The sequence below is a fragment of the Hypanus sabinus genome, chromosome 15, assembly GCF_030144855.1.
Source record: "Hypanus sabinus isolate sHypSab1 chromosome 15, sHypSab1.hap1, whole genome shotgun sequence".
Lineage (NCBI taxonomy): Eukaryota > Metazoa > Chordata > Chondrichthyes > Myliobatiformes > Dasyatidae > Hypanus > Hypanus sabinus.
Genome location: NC_082720.1, coordinates 18,069,248 through 18,094,808, shown reverse-complemented (window position 1 = coordinate 18,094,808; position 25,561 = coordinate 18,069,248). Strand labels below are relative to the sequence as shown.

Here is a 25,561-nt window from a genome sequence, read left to right as displayed (position 1 = left end):
GCTCCTATTTCTTATTTTCTTATTAGGCTAGGATTAAATTAGGGTGGGGGAAGGTGGCTGCTGGGTGGCATGGCTGGAAGAGTCTGTTCTGAATAAATAAATATACAGGGATAGGCCTCAATGAAGGTTTTATTCATACAAAGTCTCTGACAATAAATTCATCATTATTACAGTGAAGTATCTCCCAGGATTATGTGTCCCAGTGCTAGAAGTGTAATGTATGAACAAGAGTTAACAAATGAACTTTTCTCAGGCTTCCAGCTGGTTACAGGTGTCGATTATAACCGATGTTTCGATGACAAACTCTGCCATGAAGATGACAGAATTTGTCGTTGAAAAGTCGGTTATAATCGATACCTGTACCCAGTGGAAGCCCAAGATGAGTTTATATATGCTGGGAAAGCATTAGATCCTTTTTTTGAAAACAACAGTTGAGTCAGGTTGATGCTTGAATTTTGATCCATGTTATTTATCTAGATACCTGAATTTGTAATGCAATAGTATTTGAATTTAATCACCTGGTTGCTAGAAAACATAAAAGCCTTGGGTGTGGCGCTGACTCAATAAAATGATACTGAATTTGACCATTCATGGAAACATAAGATGTAATTGGAAGCTTTGAAACCTGATAAAATGAAGGCTTTGTCGTTACGTCACAGCCACTTCCAATCTTAATGTACTAATTTGGCATTGGAACACTTACAACTTGGGAGTGGCAAAATCAGTTGGCATTTATTGACCAAATGGGCAATTGTCGTCATTGGAGCTTTGAGAATTAGCAATGCGCAGACAACCATGTCTTGTTTACAAAAAGAAAATCACTCCAGGTTTCCTCCCCTGCAGCTACCTGCCAATTTACTGTAGTGTAGTTTTCTGGCCAGCCTGCAATCTCTTCTTTACCCAAGTGATTAGTCTTCCTTTCTGAGATGCACATGGAAATTCAGCAGCTGTTTTAACCCGTACAATTCTATCCTTGTCAAATGTCTTCAAGCAGCCAATCTCTAATTAGATTCCCTACATGGTCATCAGGAGAAGAGTTCAAGCTTTTGAAACCCAAGTCAGAAACCTGGCACTAATTGCAGTACCTCTCCAACTACTAAAAATATGTGTGGTGAGCACAAACTATGTACTGAGTGCTGGTCCTTCAATACTCCATTGTTTTGCACTATACTGAAACCTGCTTTTTTCTCATCAAAGAACTTGCGCAAACCTAATGCAAAGTTGAAGAAATGCCAATGTGTGCAAATGTTTCCATGTTTCACAGGAACAAGTAACACAGTGTAAAATATAGAAAAGGAGATAGTGTCAGACAACCTGTGGCTCTTAGCTTATTGATAATGTCTATATATCAAAAAGGGTAACAAGAATTTTTCTAATGTTATTGTCCTTGTGTCATAAATGTACAATTGAACTTGAATTGTTAAAGTTGTAAAGGAGACCATAAATATATTTTTGTAATTCAACCAATTTCCACTTTCTACTATGCCATTGGTAAGTTTTATTCCCTAATTATTATGTTGTTGATGGCGCTGGGTGAGGGTGGTTGGCTTTAGCTTGCAATATGGAGGAGCACCAAAAGGGAAAGAAAAATGTCATCTTAATCACTTTGTACCTCAGTTATACTTGGCAAATCAGTCAAAGATGCTTTAAAGTGAAGGCACTGAGCTGACCTAGACTGAATACTCCTGGATTCCTGGTTTGATGTTTTGCCATTTGCACAATTTGTTCTTTTTCTCACACATTGGGTGTTTGATGTTTTTCTAGGAATGGGTTCTATAGTGTTTCTTTGTTTCATGGCTGACTGCAGGAGGATGGATCTCAGAGTTGCCTTCTATATACGTACTTTGATAATAAATGTACTTTGAACTTTTGAAGTTCCTTTTCCACATAGCTGATCTCACCCGGGACAGCACCTGAGCTAGCATAATTACTTTGATTTGGTTAAGAGCAGTCTCATGAAGGATTTTACTCCCAACTGATATCCATTTGGCTCATGTAATTGCAACTGCAAGAAGAATAGATGTTAGATGAGGAAGCAATTAATTTATTAAATGATAGACCCGTGGAATCATCACCGGATTGAGTGGATATCTGGTGTTGGGCACAATGCTGAAATCACATGATGCTTTCATGATAGAATTACATTACTAAATGTTTTCCTCATTTTACAGGGGAAAAGAACTGGAATGTTTTAGAGTCCTCAAACACTGAATTACCAGCAGATATGGGTTTTTCTTCATTCGCAAGCTGCAGCCTAAGCAGTATCGATTCTTCCAGTCAGAATAAATCATTGTGCACAAGACAAGCAACAAACACGTGGATGGGACATGTGACGAGCACTTCAGTGGGGAATCTAAGTGACTTGCAGTTCTCTGAGAGTTTTGCCTCACTGCCAGATCCACCAACCAAAAGACACTGTCGGTCACTCTCTGTGCCGGAAGACCTGTCACGCTACAGGTCTCTCTGGAAGCCTGCTGGATCCAAGGTGTGGACTCCTGTCAAACGGCGATGCAATAGTGGTGGAAATGGAAGCACACAGCTGAGTAACTCAACTCAGCGCCCCACCAGCCTTGGTCTCCAGCAGCTATCCAACTCCAGTCTTCCCTCCAACACCAGCAGTTTCACATTTTCCAGTCTCACAGCATCTCCTGAATCTCCATTGCCATGGATGCTGTCACCTAATAATCATTCCACAGATACTGGTGAGAGAACTTTTTTGGGTGTGCAGTGCATTTGGCCTGAGCAGTGCACGTTCATTCCTCAGAGGCGTTTCTCACTGTCACCGGTACATATTCAAGAGGCAGCACGATGTCTGCTTTCAGCCAAAAGCACACCTTCCTCCACTCCAGAGATGAACCGACGACAGCAGGGCTTGTTGCGGAGTCACTCCCAGCCCTGTGACTTAAATGAACGCAAGTGCGGTATAAAACGAAGGCATGACGACGACGTCCGATGGACACGACCTGCTTTGGACTTCTTCAAGATGAACCAGGTATGTGCTGGCTCTAGGGGACCAATCTGTAATGAGAGTGAAAGCCATATAAGCCATATGCTTTCAGATCTGTGAGGACTAGATTTAAAATTTCTCCACACTTTACCCTTTCTGCTTAAACCCACCACCTTATTAGTGGCATAGCTCAAACTTAATACTCCAGTAACACCAGCCCACTCAGCGTTTTCTGGTCTGTAATTATCATCTCATAATGAGAGAAATTCACTTGCATAACACCCAGGTCAACAGCTTTACACAGATGGAAACTGTATTAATGTAGCGTTAATCAATTTTGCCTGTTTCTGAGAGAAGTAAAAGTGAACTTTGAGAACATTAACTTTGTATTTCAGTATATCAACCATATTGGTATGAATCATGAATAACGAACACTACCCTCAGAGAACGAACAAGAGAAAATCTGCAGGTGCTGGAAATCCAAGCAACACACACACAGTGTTGGAGGAACTCAGCAGGTCAGGCAGCATCTATGGGGGAGAAAAGTGCAGTTGACATTTTGGGCTGAATGTCGACTGTACTGTTTTCCTTAGAAACTGCCTGAACTGCTGATTTCCTCCAGCAGTGTGTGTCGGTGTGTTGCTCTCACTCAGAATAACCTTTAGTTAATGCTGAGTGCTCACTCCTGCCCGTTATGGGCAGAAGACTACATAACCATTTGCTAAACAAGCGTCAAGTGTGGTCAGGTCCAAACTGGGATTCCAGACTCCTCATCTTCAGGTAGGTTGTCTTCGTGATTAAGGTTTGTCCTCAAAGTTAAGTGCCTAGAAATGACAGAAGAAACCTGGGTAAAAGGCCTGTGTTTCAGATTTAAATGAGGAGGGGGGAATACCAGCACTTTTAGCAGCTCGGTAGTGCAGCCAAATGCTCTTACTACAGTGAGTGTACAAGTCAGATGTATCAAAATGGGAAGGCCCCCACTTTGCTCCTAGCACTATTATTTTGCAATGTAGCAATGAGCAGGAAATGTGTGGCATATTTCAGTAGAGGCAGCCACCAAGGATCCTGAGAGATGACCCTGACTGACCCCGAGAATAGTGCAGAGATTCTTGCTGCTTGAGATTTATTTAGCAAACCACACAAGCCTGCACAACTGTCAAAATCGAGATCCACTTCAGCACCAGAAGCTTTGCCTCACAATCTTTGCAGGCCATCCCCACTGTGTTGTGCCGCATTTGACATTTTGACAGTCGCTGCTGCACTTCGAAAGTCAAGAATAGTTCACAGTATCTCAGTACATGTGACAATAATATTTCAATTCCTGCAAAGTGAGGAATTTGCAAAAGTCATACTGACACCTCCAATGAATTCAGATGTGGATGGGTCATTCATTGAGCTATGGTACAGAGCTCTCAAAATTGCAGGGTATTTGCCTTCCACGCTCATTATTATAATATTCTTTGTACTACTTGTTTGCCAGCACTCGAGTAGCTCAAGAATGCTAACTGTACAGTAAAACTCCTATAATTTGGTACACTTGGTGCTTTAGTGGTGCCAGACTGGCAGATTTTCCATATCATTGCATGTTGTTTATATTAATACTGTATCCCAAAACAATGTCAATTCAGTTAATAGGTACTTTTCAGTGAGAAGGTAAAGGTGTAAGAGGGGACTGAAGGGGCACTTCTTCATGCAGAGGTGGTGCATATATGTAATTACTTAACAGAGGAAATATTTGAGGCAGGCAAAACAGCAACATATAAAAGATGTGGATAAGTACAGTGGATTCCAGTTCATTGGGAGTTTTGTCACTGATAGCTGCCGAGAAATAAGCAGTAAGACAATTCCGAACTGCTTTAGTTCACTGCAGATTCGAGCATTTAGGCTTCCAGATGCCCGAAACGACTGGGAGCAAAAATAAAACAATTTCACTACTTAAGCAAGTTAGGAACTAGAAAGAATTTGAAGGTATCAACAATCATCTTGAATGCTTCAATGAAAATGAACATTTGGAGGATGCAATTGTTGAAAGCCCTGTATGAATGCAGTCTATTTTCTGCACTAGGTGTCTCTGCTGATTCTGTTCATTTACAATTAAAAGAACATGGCAGCATATACCAGTTGAATTCCTCCTTTGATAACTATTAGGAACTAATACATAATTTTATGGTACTGTAGTAGTAATTGTAGTGTTCTAATTTGTTCTGTATTTCCTTTAAATACATAACTTGTTACTCAGTTAAAGGTAATTTGCCTTTCTTATGCCTTTTTAACTATTTCCATGAAACTTTGGCTAACTGGGGCAGTCGCTTAATTGGACCAAAGTGGAGTGGTCCAGTTAACTGAAGTGCTAATATAGGATAGGGTTAGAGGAATATAGGCAAATGGGAATGGGCAACTCGGTTGACATGGACGTGTTTAGCCAAAAGCCTGTTTCTGTGCTGTATTACTATTGCTGTGAGGACACTGGCCCCAGTTAGTGGGAAGGGAGCCTGGGAGCTAGGTGTTGGTGTATGGGTAAGGAATACAATAAATACAAAAGTCACCTGATGAATGAGATGCCAAAGCACTAGACTTTCTCAGTAGTTGGATAGTGGATTGTCAGAGTTGTTTTTTGGTGATGAAGTCCTTTTTAGGCCACTTCCTGAGGTCAGAGCTATGAGGAGAATGTGCAGTTTTTATTTTTGAAACCGTGTTTGGATCATTGCCAGAAAAATAGCATAGATAAGACTGTAGGCCAGTGTGTTCCGTGCCATAAAGCTGACAGCTTCTGTTAACTGCCTTCAAAAGATGCTTCCTGTGCATCTGAATTAACAGTAAAGGATGTCAAATACGTTCACTCCTTCATCCTTTCTGATATTAATTTTGTTTATAAAAATGGATGTTAATTTTAAGCTCTGCTTCTGGGTAAAGTGGCAGAAAGCTGAAACTGTCAGAACTTCATGACAAACTATATGTAGAGTTGATTAAGAACGGAAGATGCTAGAATAATTTGTAGATTATCCTTGTAAAACTTTTATGCTAACTTCCATGTATTTCTCACTGATAATTAAAACCTCAAGTTCTAGTTCTTCTATTCACTCTTTCTGATAACCTTGCCTCTTCATCCTCCTCTCTTGCTTGCGAACTTGCTGCTCCCTACTTTGCCCTTTTCCACTGTGCACAAGTAAGCTGAGTGGATGTTGAAAAATTCTGTGATTTAAAATATACATCAGATACCTGGAAGCTTTTGACAAAAGTTGCACAGACTTAGTGATCTTTATCTTAAGAAACACAGCAAATAAAAAATGTATAATTAGCCTGGGGAGGAACCAGTGGATTTAGGATAAACAAGTAATTTTAAACTGGAAGATGTATTGAGTCTTAATTCCTCAAGGATCATTGGTGGAGTACCTGCAGTTGATGAAGATTTTCAAAGTACAAAGAATCTCATTCTGTCCATTGCTCAGGAAATGAACTAAATTTGAAAATCCCAGAACTGTTAAGATATTGACTGGCATTTAGAAATTAGCCCAATATTTTTCAATTGTAATATGTAACACAATCTCAAGCATTAGTCTTTTATAGGTAATCTGTTACTTTCATGAATTCTGTGGTGAACTATATTATCACTAATGTGATACTCAGTGTGGTTTTGTTTGCAGGAAAACTTGTTGCTGTATAGTATTACACTATTTCAATAGAAAACGTACTAAGCAGAAAATAAATTCCTTTGTTCATGTTTGCAGTGAAGGCACTGCATTCCTTTCAGCCAACTTTAACAGCGTGCCTGAACATGTGGCATGCAAGTGTATCATTAAAGAGTAGAACAAATTGAAATACTCAGAATTCATAAATCTATAATTGCCATTTGAAATTTCTCTTTAGAAGGGTAATCCTTGCAAACTATATTTTAGGTTCCTATTGTAGCGGTGTGCTACATGCAGCGCTAAAATTACGACACGGAGTTGGTAACTGCAGTCGAAGGAAAAAACTTTATTCGAAATCCTCAGCCTCACTTTTAAGCCTCCCTCAACCTGCCCCCCCGTGGCGCAGAGGCTCCAAAGCTCTGTGCTCGCAAACCCCCGTAGGCGATCTAATTGTGAGCCGGTTCGGATGTGCCAGGAAATGGGTCGCCACACTATGACATTTTCAAAGGAGGAAGTTTTGGCATGGATTCTTGGCATTCATCGTTGTCTTTTGGTATTGTTATAATTTCCTTTTTTGTAACGAAAGGTTATTGTTGAACTTTTTTAAATAAAGTACACCCTTCCCCCCCCCCCCCCCCCCCGAGTTAACTTGATTCTGTTGTATCATGATAGATACCCTGTTCTTGATGTTTGGTTTTGTGACATTTGGGTGAGTCATCATTTTTGCCCAGGTCCATGTTTATGTGGCATAAGTGTTTGTCAGAAAACTTGCTCATGAAGTAACCACCATGCTCTCTTACACCCTGCTTATAACAACAGGCATACATGTCATCCTCCAATAACATCACCTGTAGCCCAATTGTAGTTCAACTATTTAATGGTTCAGAACTCAATAAAAGCTTCAAGCCTTTTACACAATACTCAACCTGTCCTGACTTGAATTATTACTTTTCATATGTAATGGCAAATAGTTTAGATAAAATGTTGCCATGGATATTGATTCATAACTACTTATTTGCATAGCATGTTGCTTTTGCATGTCATCCGTTGGTTCTTGGTTTAATTTGGCTTGTGCTGTTTTATGGGCCATTTCCACAGACAAGTCCTAGTGCTGTTCCAGCTTTAGTTTGAACGTGAGAGGGCAAAAAGCACTAGGTCCTTGGGAACCGTAACTCTGTCAAAGTTCTCTCCAGGTTAAGCCCCACACTGAACTGGGCACAAGTTGATGCTGATCTAAAACCCTAAGGCGCCCCAAATCTTCCTTATCACATTGACTGCCGACCTCCTCTGTCCTGAGGGTCATTAGTGATGGACACTTAATCTTGGCTTTGAAGAATCATTCTTTATTTTTAAAAAATCAATAAAATGAAGACTACTTAAGATCAATAATCTTTATAACAATTAGCCAACCATTTTACTCCCTATCAAATAGGAAGAGCTACAGATGTAAGTTTTGCAGATGGACATTAATATTAAAGAAGTAGCTTGTTTCATTAATAGTTTTGAATTCAGTACATTGGGGAGTATGAATCATATCCTTTCAACTTCTCGTTAGTTTGGCAGATCTACCAGCCGAGTCTAGTATTGCTACCCTTGAGGAAGGTGTGAAAAAACAGCATATCCTTGCTCCTTTGACCATTCTAACAAGATGAACTGTGCTTGAATGCCTGATCATAGTGCAGTGATCTCGCCCGAGTGAGGCTTGGTGCTTGTCTGCCTATACATAGTAAGCACTACTGTAGAAGCAAGTTTCTAAAGAAAATACTTACATATCTATGTTGTTCCAAATTATTGTTTTCAAAAATATTGAGGTTTTGTCATTCTGTACAGTTGAGTCTTTGAATATTTGTGTACCTCTTTAACCTGATGTTGTACGTGGTTCCTTATGTGCTATTTTCACCCACCCTTCTTTTGATAGTACAAAAAAGAGTTACAAACAGGAAGCCAAATGTCTCTCTGCTTAATGCACCCACTTCCCTTAATTAGAAATGAACCTTTTTTACCCGTGATCATGTGTTTTGTGCTAGGCCTGGCACTTGGGGACAGCTGAGCTAAAAATGTCTTTCTGCATTCTCGTGTTAAACAAATCAACTTTATGGGGTCATTCACAAGCCATCATAAGATGCACTTTATTCCAGAGACCATTTGAGTACTGTAGCCCCTGATGGTACTATCTGGACTTTATTATTAAGAAATTGTGAACCTTGTCATGCTGAAAGGACCTTGGAAACTTGTATTTGCAGTCATATATGATGGGTTTTGATTTTTATACAGTTGAAAAGCTATCATATGAATGTAATATTTTAACATTTTAAAGGCACAATTCAATTTGCTGTGTCCCTGCCCTTAAAAAGAGAAAATCGGGATTTTAGTATGTTATCATTGCAGTAGATTGAGGGGAATTACTTTTTATTAAAAACATTGCCTATAATTTAAGAAGAAATCAAGTAACCTTGTTGAATAGTGGTAGAGAAAGTATATTGAGTTTAGATTGGAGCTGATGGTTAACAGCTGAGATAGAGAAACAATTGAATTATACAGGACGGAGAGGTGTTCATTGAAAGGGGTGATTACTTTCCTTGGCTGAGGTGTCTACAACCATAGGAGTCAAAGTTTCAGAATCAGGAGATGGCCATTTAGAACTGAGATGAGAAGAGATCTTGTTTTCAGAATGTATTGAATCTTTTGAGTTCTGTACAGAAGGACCATGGAGGTGAAGTTATTTGAATATATTTAAGACAAAGATCAATTTTTTTTTAGATATGGTGGGAATTGGGGGTATTTTTTTTTTTGGAAAATGGGACCGAGGACAAAGATTTTACTGAATGGCAAAGCAGTTCATATGGACCAAATGGTCTTTCCTGTTTCTATTTCTCCTGTTAGGTTTCAAATATGGCACGCTTGCCAAGCGAAGTTCTCTCTTGAAAAAAGATGATAGTGCAGCAGTAAAACACATTCTTCCTCACTCTCCACCTTCATGAATTGTAGTCACCCTACTGAACAACCAGAGCATTTATTGCTACCAGACATTTATTATTGTCCAAAAAGGTTTCATTTGATGGATATCACAAATACAAATATAAAATGCTGAAAATAGACCTGGTAACAGGGGAGAGATAGAGTTAACATTTGGGGTCAATGAACTCATTGCTCAACTAAAACTTTTAACTGCTTCCTACTCCATGGCTGCTGCTTGACCTGATGACTATACCCAGCAAATTATGATTAGGTTTGTCCTAACTGGACCAAATTTAAACCAGTCTAAACTTGATCTAAGTAAACTTATTTTAAAAAACCTTAAGCAAATTGAATGTAAACTGTTGGACTTAGGAGGTGGTTGGGAGTAGACAGCATTTACTAATCTAAAGAGAGAAGACTCCATAAGATAGATAATCTGTTTTCCTATTGTGGAAATGACTGGAGGGTGATTTGCTTCAATTAAATACTTGTATAGTGTTTGGATTAGTAACTAAATTGTGATAAGGACTGAGGCTACTTGGCTTCGAAGAAACTAGATTTCATCATAATGTTGTGGTTCTATTTTATTCCTGAGGAACGTGAAGTTCTGATTTTGTGGTGATGGATATAATATGCACAGTAATCCAAAGTGTATTTACAAAATTGGAAAGCACCCAAGTCTCAGTGGGGATTGCTTTTGGGTTGTGCTGTGTCCAGAAGGCGGACTTCTCATCATCCTCCTTGTATTGAGTAAACCACAAGCTCCCAGATTTTCCAGTACGTAGAGATTTCATGTGTCATTTGGTGCCCTGAATCTTTTGAGTGATGATTCCCTGAATATTTGTGATTAAGCTTCTATCAGCAAGAAGGGTCGCAAAGCAGCCATGCATCCCTTGACCTTTTGTGTTTGTTGGCTTTGTCCTTTTGGCTAACGTGGAAAGGGGGAAGTTCTTAGTTAATATTTGGATATATGATAGAAGTGCAGCAGTGAACTCTTGATGAAAAAATTTTCAGGGTCCCTTAAAAACTGGTTGCACAAATAGATAACCAAGTTAGAAGTGTCATATCTTTTTGAGAGATGTTTTCAAGGTAGCACCCTTGAATGGGTACACAGGCAAAACTCGATATAACATAGTGTCAATATAGAGTAATTTAAATGATCATTTTGGGATCAGTTAGAGATAAAAGTAACTCAAGTACTGCTTTTGTAGTTCCTTTAACTTCAAGATACTCACAAGCAGAAGCTATTCTGTGGCACTTCGCGTGTTTGAAACTAGGGAAGGGAGTTGACGAGGAGTAGTTTCTATAAATTTCCTCATTTTTTCTAGCCTTTATCTTCCACAGCACATTGTTTTATTCCTTGGACGCATGACAAAATTCCTCTTGTCTATAGCCTGGCCAAAGGTGCTGACTGCAGCTGATGTGTTGGCATGCATACTAGAGCAAGAGAGGACAGTGTATTTTGCTTATCAGGATATCCCTTTGATCAAATTAGCCCCCTGCTCCTGGAAAACATCTCTCTTTTTAAAAAAAAGTATCAAGATTAGGATTATTTACCAGACAATGTGCCTCTAGGCTAAAGCTGCTGTGGTGAGGCAAATATGGGATTATCAATTTGTTTATGGATGTGTAGCACAGGGCTGCTGATAAAGTTTGCTGAATACAATGGGTGAATATAGCTATCAAAGGTTCATCAGTCTGTTATGGTTTATTGCTTGAGTGAATTCACAACTCTCTTGATTAATCTGCAGATCCCACTATTCCATCACATCTATGTACTATCAAATGCATCAGTTTAATTGAGCTCCTGTGGGGACTGCTGACACTCAGTTGGCAAACATTTTGTTTTTGCAACTTTACTCCATTGAATTTCCTCTCTCTCGATGTTTCCAGGCTGACATAACTTCAATTAGGAGCCATACATTTGCATGCATTGGTTACATTTTATTTAAAGTCTTAACCAGCACCACAAGCATCACACCCTCAGTTGGCATGCTGTCTGGCTGGGATTGCTTAGTACTGACAGCTCATTGTGTGGGAAGAAATTAGCAGGATCACAAAAGAGACAACTCAAGAATATGTGTTGAAAGCTACCTAGAAGAAATCATCACCCCACTGTCTCCTAGAAATCTCTAGCCCATGAAAGCTTAAAGTAGAGAAGGAGCATTTGGGACAGTATTGAGAAGTTCCAGGCCATGTATCAAGAGCACAGTGTTGGTGAGTGTAAATGGCACAAACTTGTTTCATTGGCCATTCTGCTGCCCTGTGGAACAGTTCGTGGTCCCACAATAACCTCTTTAGCCCACCCTCAGTCTACCTTACCTGCCTCAAATATAGTAACATTCAGTATTTGGGGGGCAAAGTCTGTAAAACTAGTTTATCTCATTAGAGACCTATTATCAACAAAAAAAAATGTACCTGAAGAGTGAGCTGTGTCATTTATTGAAAACTTTGCTGACGTTGGTTTTGTACCAACTAAAACGGATTTCTAGATATCTTGTGTTCAGTCCTTGGCGAGTCTTTCATGTTGCCCAGATCAATTTTAGCACATACTCTGCATGTTGGAGGAATTATTATCTAAGCTCCTGATGAATTTGGTTTGCTACCTTAAGGGCAACATGCTTCAAAAACCATGCAGTTAGCAAAGACCTACTATTCAGATTTTTCAAGAATATTTGCACACTCAAGTATAAAGTGATGGCATCATAATGAAATGTCATGATATCCCACAGGTGTGCAGAGAGAAAATAATCCTCATGTTATGAAAATGTACATGCAAATAACATTTTAAGCAATTGGCTATTCTTCTTTGGCAGTCTTTGGGGATCAGGGAAGACTTGATTCCAAAACTGTTCTAAGGTGATTGATGGGGCCAATATAATATCTGCAGTCTCTTCCAGAACTAGCATATGAATTTCCTGATAGCATGGGCATGTAACTAGTTTAGTGTGAGATGGTGCACTCACCATCCTGATGCATAGACCAAGTTTCTCAGTGCCATCCCAAGTGCTTCTCTTTCACCTTTGAGTGCTTGTGAGCCCACAGATTCCAAGGTGCTATTGCATTATTTTAAAGAAGAGTTTGATGATGGCCGTAATCTTTTTCCTTTGTCTGATGGTCTCTTCTTGGGACAGTGCTTCAAATAGTTGTGTTACTTTCAGTAGTCTGGTGTGAGGCACGCAAACATTATTTAGAGATGTGTGTAATTGAGGCTTCAATGCTCAGCATGTTGACCTGACCATTAGCATGAATACCAATGAGATTCATGTTTACTGCCTCTGTTTGTGTCGTGTGTTGTGGTATGGCTACAGAACAAAGTGAGAGATGAATTTGATGTGAGTAATCTTTGGTCGCAATATTTATATTTTGTATCTCAAGTATAACAGTATATAGTACTACTGTACTTATGACATAAAATATTAACAATGGTAACTGTCCTACCACTGTGAATTAAACTCTTATTTCCTCTGATTACTGCATTGCATTAATAGCTTCAATTTTCCAATTTCTTTACTCCACCAGATAGTGGCCTGGATAGCAATAAGCTCCCTGGATCAGGCACCAGGACACCTATTGTATGTGTATACTGGAAGGCAATTAACCTCCATACACTTGATCTCTGTACACCATCAATACTGCTAAAAGCAAAAGATTCCCCCCCCCCCCCCCCCTTTCAGGACATCTGTTTGCAAAAGGCTCTCTGATGTCCTGCTCCATTAGACAGCATGCTCATTGCTCCAAACCATTTTTAAAAAATCACAACAGTGAGTTTGTCTCCTAAATTCTTTTCATTCATGTCTCTCTCACTGATGGTGATGGAATATCATCTACTTGTTCACTCTCAAAAGCCAGAACATTGTTAAAAAGCAGATAAGTTTTAACCTTTGATCAGCCCAGCTACTTTGAATTGCTTAACACAAATGTCTTTGACAAGCTGTTCTATTGTATTTAGCCAGTTATAAAGTTTCATTGAAATATTCTATGTGTGTCTGTCTGTCTCTCTCTCTCCCTCGCCTTTATGCTTCCAAGACTCTTTATTTCCATAGTTATCATTTCAGCATTAAGCAGTTCCTTTGTAAAATGGGACGCTAATTACAGATTTTTTTTGCTGCTTTCTCTGGAAAAATAGCAGGCTAATTATTGTTCCCTCTTATTAAGAATGTTGCTTTTGTAAAGCCTGGAATATCTGAAGTTTCTTGGAGACATCTGCTTGTAATGTTCAAGTTGAAAAGCCTTATGAATTCAGAAAGCCTGTTTTGCCCTATGTGTAATTAGAGTTTGAAAACTTGCCATCGAAGCATGGGACCAAGTGGTATTTCTACTAAATGAAAGATGTTTCCCAGTGAACAGGTCCCAGAGTCTTATTCAGATGCTTTCATACTTTTTAGAAACAATGAAGTTTAAAGTTGTGTACTTTACATTTTATATTTTCCATCTGAGCTTCATGCACCGAGTGCATATAGTACAGTGTACTGTCTAACCTAATATCAATAGTGAATTTAAATCGGTCTTTTTGAGGCCTTAAAGATTTCCAAGTTTCACTTTTTTTTCTTCCTTTCTTGCCTGATTTAAGACTAAGTGGATGACATTGTTGGCACTCTTTATAATCATATTTATAGCTTACACCACTTGACCAATGCAGAGATTGTACTATGTGATGTTGTTATTTTACTCTGCAACTATGTGCCTTTTATTTTTATTTAAAGACTTTGTTTTGAACATTTGATCAAAGCAAGTGCTCAAATTGCTAATAAAAGTTAAATGAAGTTAATACTCATTGTGTTGGTACATGTTTTGTCAGCAAAATGAGAAATTTGCTATCTCTTGTATTTTCATTAAATTAATGTTTGGATCTTTTCTGAAATGCCTATATTGTTCTCTGATGCAAGCTGGAGTCAGGGACTAGGTAAGTATTGATAACATTACCTCTTGATGCCAGGCACAGTCATATTTTGGGTATACATTGTCCAGTATTCCCTATTGTTCTATGCTAGTTGGTGATGCAACTAAGCTTGCTACAACATTGGAATTTCCACACCTTACCTTAAACCAAGTGCACCAGCTATTTGTATATCCATACTTATGGTAGAACATCAGAAATTGAGCATAGGGGAAGCAAATCTGATTTGTCTATTGTAGAGGTTTTTATGAAAAGTTTGATGTGTGACATAATTATTTTTAAAATACACAGCTGTTGATTTGTGAATATAATAAACCTTTGTACCTTAAATAATTTTACTATTGTCTGGTTATAAAAGCTATATAAATTGTATTTCAAATGAAGCAACTTCTTTTATTGTACAACATGTGTGGTGCAGATTATACTCTATCCACCTTGACACTTCAGTCTTTGTGTTCATTCTTAGAGCTTTAGATCTAGACCAGTGTGGGTCATGGATTGAATTTCCTTTGAATCCATTGGTATGCTGAGCAATAAATGCTCAGGAAATGAACTGCTTTCAAAGTGTGGACTCTTAGCTGGAGGGGTGAACTTGAGGCGGGTGCGGGGTACCAGAGTGCAGGATGCATTTGAATTGAGTTTGAATCCATCATTCCTCTCTATGATAATGAACTTCTGTAAATATCTGTTTGAAAGAGTTCTCTACTTTGCAAAAATGGGCATTCATGCCAAATTACTCAACTGTACAAATTTCAGAAAGAGATATTCTCTACCTCCAACTGATCTGGCCCACCCCTAGTACTTCTACCTGAAAGTTTGCTAGCCATCGAATTTGAAGTTAAGTGCAATTTCACTGTGTTGTGAAGAGTTTTGCTGCATCCCTTGAGCTCTGTGTTTGTGTGTGAAACCCTTGACCTTTTCAGTTGCAAAGAGCAGCCTTCCCCTTGTGAGATCCATGGGAGCAATGACCCAGTCCTAGCCTGCTGTCAGATTGCATTCAGCGGGTTCAAAGAGCTCATCAAAGCTCAGACACTGTTGGTTTGAAGTGCAAATTCCTTTTACACTATTCAGCCTAACAGCCATGTTGATGTAACTGGGTCTCATTGATTGAACGCTAACTGTGCCTGTCAGTTATTCGGCAGGAATACCAAAACATTATAGTCCTATTTCAGTCTGTTGCATGGTCAAGTTATTTACATGGTGCTTTCTTTCTTAGGCCATTGGTGGGGACAGTACAATGCAGCACGACTGCAGGAAGAATGCAATATCTAACTTACTGTTTTCATTTTACTTGTTAATTCATTCCCTTGTTTCCTTTTATCATTCTCGCTCTTGCTCCTGCTCTTGTACTTTTGCTTTTTAATTGGAACTGCACATTGTTTGTAGAAACTGTTGGGGTTTAACTGTCATCCCTGTTAAGAATAGAACAGATGCTAACCACTCTCTTTCTGTCCTTTGGAATGGCTGGCACAAATTTATAACATTCTGAATTGATCGGCATTAATACAGAGACTGTGACAGACTAACTAAATTGCAGTTTGAAGAAAGAAAACTTAAATTTATATAGCCCCTTGCATATGAAGACTTTAGACTACATAAATTAAGCTGTTTTGTTCTGCTTCTAACCTGGCTCACAGATACTTCACAGCCAAATATGTACAGTGCCTTTAAAAGGTATTCCTCCCCCCCGCCACATTTTCCCATATTACAGTCTCATTTTCTGAATTTTAAATATACTGAAGTAGGATTTATTTGAACTAATCTACAAAACACTGTGGATGATGTCAAATCAAAAGAAAAATTCTAAAAGCTGTCAATAATTTACTAAAAATTAAAAACCAAAATTGAGGCTGAAAAAGTATTCAACCCCTTTGTAATTATTACGATAACTTTCAGGTATATTTAATGCTATATATTAACTCACTCAATTTGTTGATTTAGAAAATTGGAAGAATACCTGTTTTCAATGAACTCTTAAGAATAAATACCCTACTCTCTGTTGGGGTCCAACAGTACGATAGATTTTCAACAAACCAAACCAAAATGAAGATGAGAGCATTCAAGCCAAGTCAGGGAAATGATAATAGTGAAACACAAATCGGGGGAAATGTACAAGTGACCATACCTTTGAGCTCAGTGCAGTCCGTTGTGTAAAAATAGGAAAAAATTATGAAACCACAGCCAGTCTGCCTTGGTCATGCTGTCCTTCTAAATTTAGTTGTCAGAGAAGAATGGCACTTGTAGAAAGACTACTGTGACACCAACAGTTACTCTAAATGAACTGCAGAAGTCAGTGGCTACAACTGGAGATGAAGTTCATGGCTCCACAATCTCTTAAGGCCTTGCACAAAAAGGATATTTGTGTTAGAGTGGCAAGGAAGGAGCCTTGGCTTTGAAAACAAAGCATATCCTTGCCCATAAAGTTTTCGCAAAGCATCACTTAGAAGATGCTATAAAAATGTGGAAGAAGGTCTTGTGGTCAGATGAGACTGAAGTGGAACTTTTTGGCCTCAACACTCAGTGGCATGTGTGGCGTGAATCTAATACTGCTCATCAGCCAGGTAACACCATCACTACTGTGAAGTTTGGTTGAGGTAGCATCATACTATGGGGATGCTTTTCAGCAGCAGGGACTGGAAATCTAGTCAGGATTAATGGGAAGATGTATGCTGCTAAATACAGAGAGATCCTGGATAAAATCCTGCAAGCCTCTGCCAGGAAGTTTAGACTGAGGAGGAAGGTTGTCTTTCAGCAGGACAATGACCCAAAGTACACTCCCAGAGCAACCATAGAGTGGTTTCAAATGAAGAAAATTGATGTCTTTGAGTGACCTAATCAGAGTCCTGGCCTTAACCCAATTGAACATCTCTGGCAAAACCTCAGGGTTACTGTCCACTGTCGCTCCCCAACTAAATTGCAATTTAGCAAGGAGCAATGGGCAAATTTCAGTCCATCACATTGTGCAAAGCTAATAGAGACTTATCAAAAAAGACTACTGACTATAATAGCTGCAGGAGGTTGGTTCAACTAAGTACTGAGCAAAGTACTGAATACTTTTGAACTACTGACATTTCAGTTTTTGAATTTTAAATTTTCACTGTTTTTGGGCTGTACTTTGAGCAAGGTAGCATGTGATTCACAAATAAAAAATTCTCAGTTAAATTTATCAAAGTCACTGGATATAATTATTTATGTGAACGAAGTGTTGGGGCTGAATACTTTTTCAAGGCAATGCAAATTACTTTGAAAAATAGGTAAGTTAAAAAGCAATGTATTTTGTATGCAGCAATCGAAAAGCAGCAATGAACTAAGGGATTGGACTGTCTAATTTTGGTGTTGGTTGATGGCTAAATTTTAATCAACCCACATAAGAACTTGTCAGTTTTTCCAAGAATATCATGGCAAATTTTATATCTGAGTGTGCAGATGTAATCTTGGTTTAGGGTACTATCTGAAAGACTGCAGCTCTAACAGGTGCAGTGTTGAGGGAATGCTGTTCTGAACTAGAAACCTAGGTTATGATATTTGCAAGTGGTTTGTAGGAAAAACAATAGGTCTTGTGTTTTTTTTTACTGCTGACACCAATGTACTTGTGCACATCAAATTTTAATATTTTCAAGAAATTAAACCACAGAATTTCTGCAAAAATACTTAGATTAAAATCATTGAAACATTTACAGCCTTCATGGAAATGGTGGAGCATATTATTGAGAGATTTACCACATTTAAAAATGCAGCAACCACTATAGTTTAGCTACATTTTTGTTCTTTTTGGAAAAACAACAGAGTTTTCCAGTTCAGCAATGAGCCAGTCAGAGCTGTATAATGCATTAGTTACTGAGGCTTGATTCTCTCCGTAGGCCATGTGGAGCCCTGCTGAAATCTTTTGATGTTTTTCTTTTTGAAATAGCAGTTATTTTGATGTAGTCCTTGCCAAATGATTTTGAAGATAAGAAAGAAATTGGAATGGTGTCTTACAGGTGGTAAAATAATGCACTTCAACTCTTGTCCTACTTTCTATACCATCATCTAAATGAGGTCAAGTACCACCTTAGAGACCATACTAATGTTGCTTACACGCTGCAATTTACTTTCACCTCTTTTGTATTGGAGGGTTATGTTTTACATCTGAAAGTCTTGCCTATCGTCATGGGCTAATACTATTTTGTCCATTCCTGAATTCTTGTTGATATTAGTTAGAGTGCTGTAGGGAAACACTCAAAATTCACAGCACACGCCAAATCAGCCATGCAGCGAAGTCATTTTTAGGTGATTCTGTTTACCATGTAAAAAGACCCCTTTGAAACTGAAGGATAATATTTCCACATCCTCCAGCTGTTCCATCTTAAGGACAATATCTGTGGAGCCATTGCTTCTCTTTGGCACTGTTTATCTTGCATCATAACCATTCTTCAAACAGTAATTGTGTCAAGTATTATGAAGGGAAAGTCATGTATGTGTATGAGAAGGTGGTGCAAGCACCTTGAGGGAATTCTGACTAGTCTTAGCTAAGTACAAAATAAGATTATTATCACAGCCATATGTCACTATATACAACACTGAAAACTGTTTTCTTGTGGGCATACACAGTAGATCTAAGGAACACAATAGAATCAACACAAGACCACACCCAACAAACTGTGAAAGTACAAAAAAGGGGAGAAATAATAAATAAGCAATTAATATTGAGAACATGAGATGAGGAGTCCTTCAAAGTGAGTCTGTAGGTTGTGGGAAAGGTTCTGCAACAGACAACTTGAAGTTATCACCTCTGGTTCAAGAGCCTGATGACTGAGGGGTAATAACTGTTCCTGAGCCTGGTGGTGTGGGTCCTGAGGCTCCTGTACCTCCTTCCTGATGGCTAATGACTGTTCCTGAGCCTGGTGGTGTGGGTCCTGAGGCTCCTGTACCTCCTTCCTGATGGTTGAGGGGTAATAACTGTTCCTGAGCCTGGTGGTGTGGGTCCTGAGGCTCCTGTACCTCCTTCCAGATGGCTGAGGGGTAATAACTGTTCCTGAGCCTGGTGGTGTGGGTCCTGAGGCTCCTGTACCTCCTTCCTGATGGCTGAGGGGTAATAACTGTTCCTGAGCCTGGTGGTGTGGGTCCTGAGGCTCCTGATGGTAGCAGCAAGTAGAATTGAGTGGTGGGGATCCTTGATGATGGATGCCACTTTCCTTCTTCATGTATACATGCTTAATAGTGGGGAGGGATTGTATGATTTTGCTTCTGACTCTAATGAAATGTGATTTGTTTCCAACTGCCCAACAAATCAGACTTTTCTTCCCCTTTTGGAAAAGCTTACTGAAATGATTCTGTGTTTGGAACTGAGTAGAACTTGATCTCCAGTTTCCTGACTTAACTATATTTGGGTCAGTGGCCCAATCATCAGTCAGGAATTTTGAGTAATACTGACCTAACTCCCACTGAGCCTAAATAAGTCGGTGTTTCTTTCAAGCTAGGTTAGTAGGATGTGGTTTGGATCTTAATCCATTTCAAGACAGTTATTTTAATATTCCCAGGTTTCACACAAGCTCCTGGTATACTTGCCAAATTTCAGAAATTCATACTTACTTGTTTTTAATTAGTAAAAAAGTGAGACACACTCTACCTTCACACAAATGACATTGACAATGAGCTGTGTGTGTGCACGTGTTCAGGGGCAAGAGCTCTGAAAGCTGCAGGACAATAAATGGTAGTCAATAGGAATTTAAAATGATTTAATGCCTTTTAATTTAATTTGCCCTTAACAGCTTAGCCAGACTCCAACATGAATTGAAATGAGTTGACGTGTGTTACAATATTCTGATTTTCAGTTTTACTGTATATGTCACTAAACTTATGACTTTGTTTTAAATTGAAACATAGTAGAGAACGGGGTGTGGGAAGGGTTCACTTTAAAGGAGATGAAGAATCATGAAACAAGTTTAAAAAGTAGGCAAAATGGACTAGACAGATTGAGTCTGGAATTCAAATGGTTGGAACAGCATCTTGTTAACTTCTGTTCAATTTTTCTGCGTCAAGCATGGAATTTAAATGTGAAATCCCAATCTCAGCATAAAAGGCATCCCAATTATATGGTTATTAACCCTTCACATTAAAGGCCCCTGCCTTTTGCCAGACTTCACCTGGAGACAGCTGAACATTTTCAGAAGCGTGGTTTTGTTCAGTATTTGTGTCACATTTCAGTGCAAGTTGAATTGCTGAATGTCTAGGCAATGAGACAAAGATCTGGTAATTGGCACTTTTTAATTCTGCACTTGATGGTAATCCTTAAAAGACACAACTGCTTTAAAAAGACAGCATTATGAGAATAAGGTTCAGCTGTTTCTGTACCCAGACTTGAGCTTTCATTTTTTTGTGAAGGGAGATGAGAAGAAGGGGTCAGCAAAATATAATCAGGATTTCAGGCATGTCTTTGTCTTGTTGTTATTATCTCTTGCCTTTTGTTTAACACACTTGCTCTCTTTTTTTCTTTTCCATCTCAGCCACCTCAGTTTTCCTCTGTCTTTATCTGTATTGTTTGTTCTCTATTTGTGAGCAGAAGCCCCATGTTGTCCTGAAAGAATATGGCAGAGCTTTCAAGAAACACTGTAGTCTATCTAATAAAGGAACTTTGACAATGATGGGGAGTTCAAGGAAATTTTGTTTCAAAGATTAATTTGTACATTTTGTAGTTCCTTCTAGACATGAGTTCATTACAAACAAGTGTCAATAGTTGGTCAATGATGTCTTTCCAACACCAGAAGGGCTTTCTTTTTAAAGCAGCAACTAAAGCAAATTCTCATGGCACCACAGAGGGGCTCTTCAGTTGCTCTTGGAGCATTTAACAGGATGCCATGATGGCAATTCCTACTATACATTACCATGGAACATACGTATATTACTGCAAACTACTGCAGTTTCTCACTGTGACAGGCATAGGGCAGCAACTAAAGTTAAAATCATGTGGCCTAGATGTTGAGGCTGGATGGAAAAAGAAAGTCTAAGTTGTTTCAAAAGAATGTGTGAGATAGACTTTCTAACTGAACGTTTTCTCGATAATCTGTATTATGGCTGTACATCTGATGATGCAGCTCTTCCCTTCTCCTGCCTTCCTGCTGCATTTAAAAAAGGAAAAACCCCACTACCACAAGCAGTTTCATTGTCGCTGAGCACCTGGCACAGCCCCTCTCCTGGCAATTTGGATACTTGGCTGGGCATGAAAAGAGGGGTGACAACAAAGAGAAATGGCTCAAAATACTACTCTAAATCTTCATGTGGAGCTTCTTGAATTCACATTTCAAAGGAGCACAGTTCATTGCCTCTTCCCCCTCCCCCATCTCACATGCATTTTCTGTGACATGCTATATTCTTAACCAAAAGCTTTGACATTTTTTAGTATAATTTTAATATATTCAAAAGAAGCAAATTAGTTAATAAACTGTAGCACTGTAAAATCTGCATGTAAGGAACAAGAGATGATGAATGGGGCAGGCAGTTTTGTAACACATCAACTCATTTTCCTGGTTGGTAGAGCTGAGTAGATTTAATCATGTTGAGTATATGTTCTAATTCACATACGGAGAGTATTTGCTATTAAAGGTTAAGATAATGCACAGAGATGAGCACTGCTACGTTTATTTGCCCTCTTGCTGGGGAAGCAAAGTCTCCCTAGCTCTCTCACTCCCTCTCTCCCTCCCTCTCCCCCACCCCCAGAAGCTGTTGAACCTGTTATTTCTTCTCTGTGGTTGTGGCTGGTATTTATCTCTTTTTGTATATGTTAGCATGAACTGAATTTGGGGGTGAAGAAGGGATAGGAAGAAATGTGTAGTGCGGTTCAACCTTTTTAACTCTCAGGCAGATCTGAGCATGTGACTCATTTGGACTGTGCTCAACTTTGCTGCACCTGACAGCACTTGGGTGTTGTTTTGTTGCAGTCAAAGGTATTGCTCGTCTTCCTCCTCATCTATACCAGAAGCTTTGACAGAAGAGATAGCCAATCAAGACCGAGGCAAGCAAATGGAGGCTATATAAAGGCGAGCACTCCCAGAGAGAAACGCCAGCAACTATGCACTGAGGATGTCACTTTGACTGGTGATGAAATGTTTAAAAGCTTATTGCCAAGCTCGGCAAACACTGCAACATCAAACTTCTAGATTTATCTGCTCCACCCTAGAGGATTATCTATAAAAGAATTCCAAGGATCCTTAATCCTCTGAGAGAAGACAGTCCTCCTCCATTCACCCTTCAGAGCTCATTATAATGAAGCTATGCTCCCTTGTTCTAGACCTCACCTCTTTGTCAAAATTAAGGAAGGTGACAACTCTCCAGTCATGACAACTCTCCACTCTTTGATCATTAGGATGGGAACCATCAAGCCTAACAAACTTGAGCTAATTATTTCCCCTAGTATTTTTTTCTCTAATAACCTTAATTAGGTTCCTCATTGTCTTTTGCTTCTTGCTTACCTACTTTAGTATAGTTAGTTCTCTTGCCTTCTACTGTGAAGTTTGATTCCAAATATTTAAGGTTTTTGTCATTTACTTGTTCCCCAATAGTAATTCCTCTCATTTAGTTTCTAAGCACCTGATGTTACATTTCATTCCTCTTCCTTATTTTGGACACATTATTGAAATATGATAGCAGTTAATTACAAATTTCAGCAAGGAGTCTCCTGAAGTGTAACTGTGACGGTATAAATATTTCCTGTTAAATCTGTTGACCAGATCCAAGTTGTTTAGTAAATCTATTTAGTTTTATCAAGTTTTGCTTCCGCATTGGATTCTTGCACAGATTCTCATTTTTGAAATTTCTCTGCAATGCTGAAAACACCAAGCACATGAACTACTCTTTATTGTGCAGTATACTCACTCACCAGGAGTGCAAGGTATAATAGTATGTGCTAGATATGCAAATAAAATATTTAGTATGCATACCTCATTGATCTAAATCAACATTCCCAAACATTCCCTTGGCTCCCAGACCACATTGCCAGCATAGTCTCTCTCCCTTTCTGGCCATTACATAAAAATGATAAAGAATTTTGATTTATGATGCACAGTGATGAAAATAGGAGCTGAAAATTCAAAGCACTGATAAGTAATTGCAAGAATTACTCAAATTGATTTAAAATTGCAAATAAAATTGTCTTTAATTACAGTAAAAACAATTTTCATCACCAATTTTAGAGCATACATTACTAGTGCAACTATTCATTGCTTTTTCACCTTTCAATGAGATTGATGGGCTTGGTGCAGTGATATCAGCTTCTCATCATCAGGCTGAATGTCACTTAGAAGGAAGCTCAGATCTCCACATACAGTAATTTGCAGACTGTTTTGTTGCTTTGAAAGAAGTTGGACAACTCCACTGAAACCACTCTCCTCTAAATATGGTGTTGGAAGGCAATGAAGAACATCTTGACCTTTTTCCAGTGCAGAATCATGTTCTTTCTGTAATCAAAAGTCTTGATATCATTTTTTTTTAAACTCAGCTTCATCTCAAGTCATTTTGTAGCAAGATCAATTCTTCCTCCATCATTCCTGTTAATTCCTCATTACAAGTGTTCAGGAATGGATCGAGAGAAGATTCTGAAATCTCTTTGTCATGTCTTTATACAGCTCTCGCAGATGGGCACAGTATACTTGAAGGTCATCTGGTATTCTTTCTTGCCCTTCCAATTCAGAGGCTCAGAAATTGGAAAAGCTTGCACTGTCCAATGTTGCACTTAACAGAAAGGTAGAAATGACTAATTTGGCTTTGATAAGATTCATATTATTTCAGTTAAAGTTAAAGACTGTTTTCATTAAATTTTGCAAATAATTCTAACAAATAAGCAGTGTCATGGCTCATATTCTTGAGTTGATTACTGAATGAAGCATTCAAGTCTTCAAAGAATTTTAGCACTACTTCAAAAACACATAAAAGCATCTCGGGCAATTTCTTTTTGAGAGCCATCTGAATTTTCTGTGCAACAGTAAGCCTTCAAACTGTTCTTCATTCTCAATGCAAAGCTCTAGAAATAGTCCAGAATTGAGTGTGAGACTTGATTTTATTTACCACTGTGATAACAGTATTTAATGAATTGTGCTGCCAGTCACTACAGTTTTTTGCGACAAGATGTAGTCTGTGAAAATGTCACGTACCACTTTTCAAGAAAGTAATAACCCCACTGTAGCGCCCTGTTGTTGGTGTCCCATCTGATGGTGAGTGGAATGACCTTCTCTTTGGAAAAATTGCTCAACAACCCACAATATTGACTCCCCCATCATATCTGTTTCCAGTCCCCTTGCAAATAATAATTCTTCATCCATGCTTTCATCTTTCAGAATCAAACATAACCAAGAAGCAAAAATTGATTGCCTGCCAGATTTGACTTGGCCAACTACAGAGCCAATTCTGTGTCCTAAGTATGTTGCACAATGTGTCTTCCACATTCTAAGACATCTCATTTCTTTGTCTTTGAACAGAGTTGTTGCTGCATGGAATAGTTTTAATTATTTGGTCTGATGACATATGCAAAACTGTTCTTAGAAGTCCCTTCACTGGTGGCAGTATCAGTTCTTCTCCAGATGGGGCTTTCCAGATATAGCAATGAAATGTTTGAAGCATGCAAACCATCACTGTTATTGTAAAACGCTGATAAATATGCTTAGAACTATTTTCCATTTCTGAAAGTTTTCACAAACTGACTGAAAATAAGCTAAGTTCTTGTTTGCTCCAATACTGTAATCTCTTCAGATGTTCAAGGAGCCTGGATGGTTTCATTGCCTCATTTGGGGTTAAAAAAAAGCTTCTTAAATCAGCAGTCACATTGGCTACTGTTAGTTGCTTGGTGTTGGTATGAATCCATTTTTCAGATACTCTACACTTTTTTTGTTTGGTCTGCTTCTGCCATTTTTGTTATAGCTTAACGACCCCAGTCAATCTATCATTTAAGCTCAACCCTAAGATTGTGGTCAGTAAAGGGGAAAGTTATGATGTCATCTTAACTCAAGCAAAACCTGACTCTGTTGAAGGTACATAAAGTGGAGCAGCAATATCCCAGTTCGTCCATGGGCTAGAGAAATGTGGTCAAGACCATTCAAAAGGGCAACTTCGGAGCTTTATCCCATTGAATGCCATACCCTGATTCACAGGAATTGCATC

General features: G+C 38.8%; 1 protein-coding gene across 3 annotated transcripts in view; it reads left to right on the top strand.

The window, feature by feature from the left end:
- The window catches only part of fam53c (family with sequence similarity 53 member C), a 96,360-nt gene that overhangs the window by 50,653 nt on the left and 20,146 nt on the right, over positions 1-25,561 (top strand). For all 3 annotated transcript variants that reach the window (XM_059990049.1, XM_059990048.1, XM_059990050.1), the window contains one exon: positions 2,172-2,992. In XM_059990049.1, the coding sequence (XP_059846032.1) occupies positions 2,172-2,992 (821 nt within the window). The remainder of the gene's footprint in view (positions 1-2,171; positions 2,993-25,561) is intronic.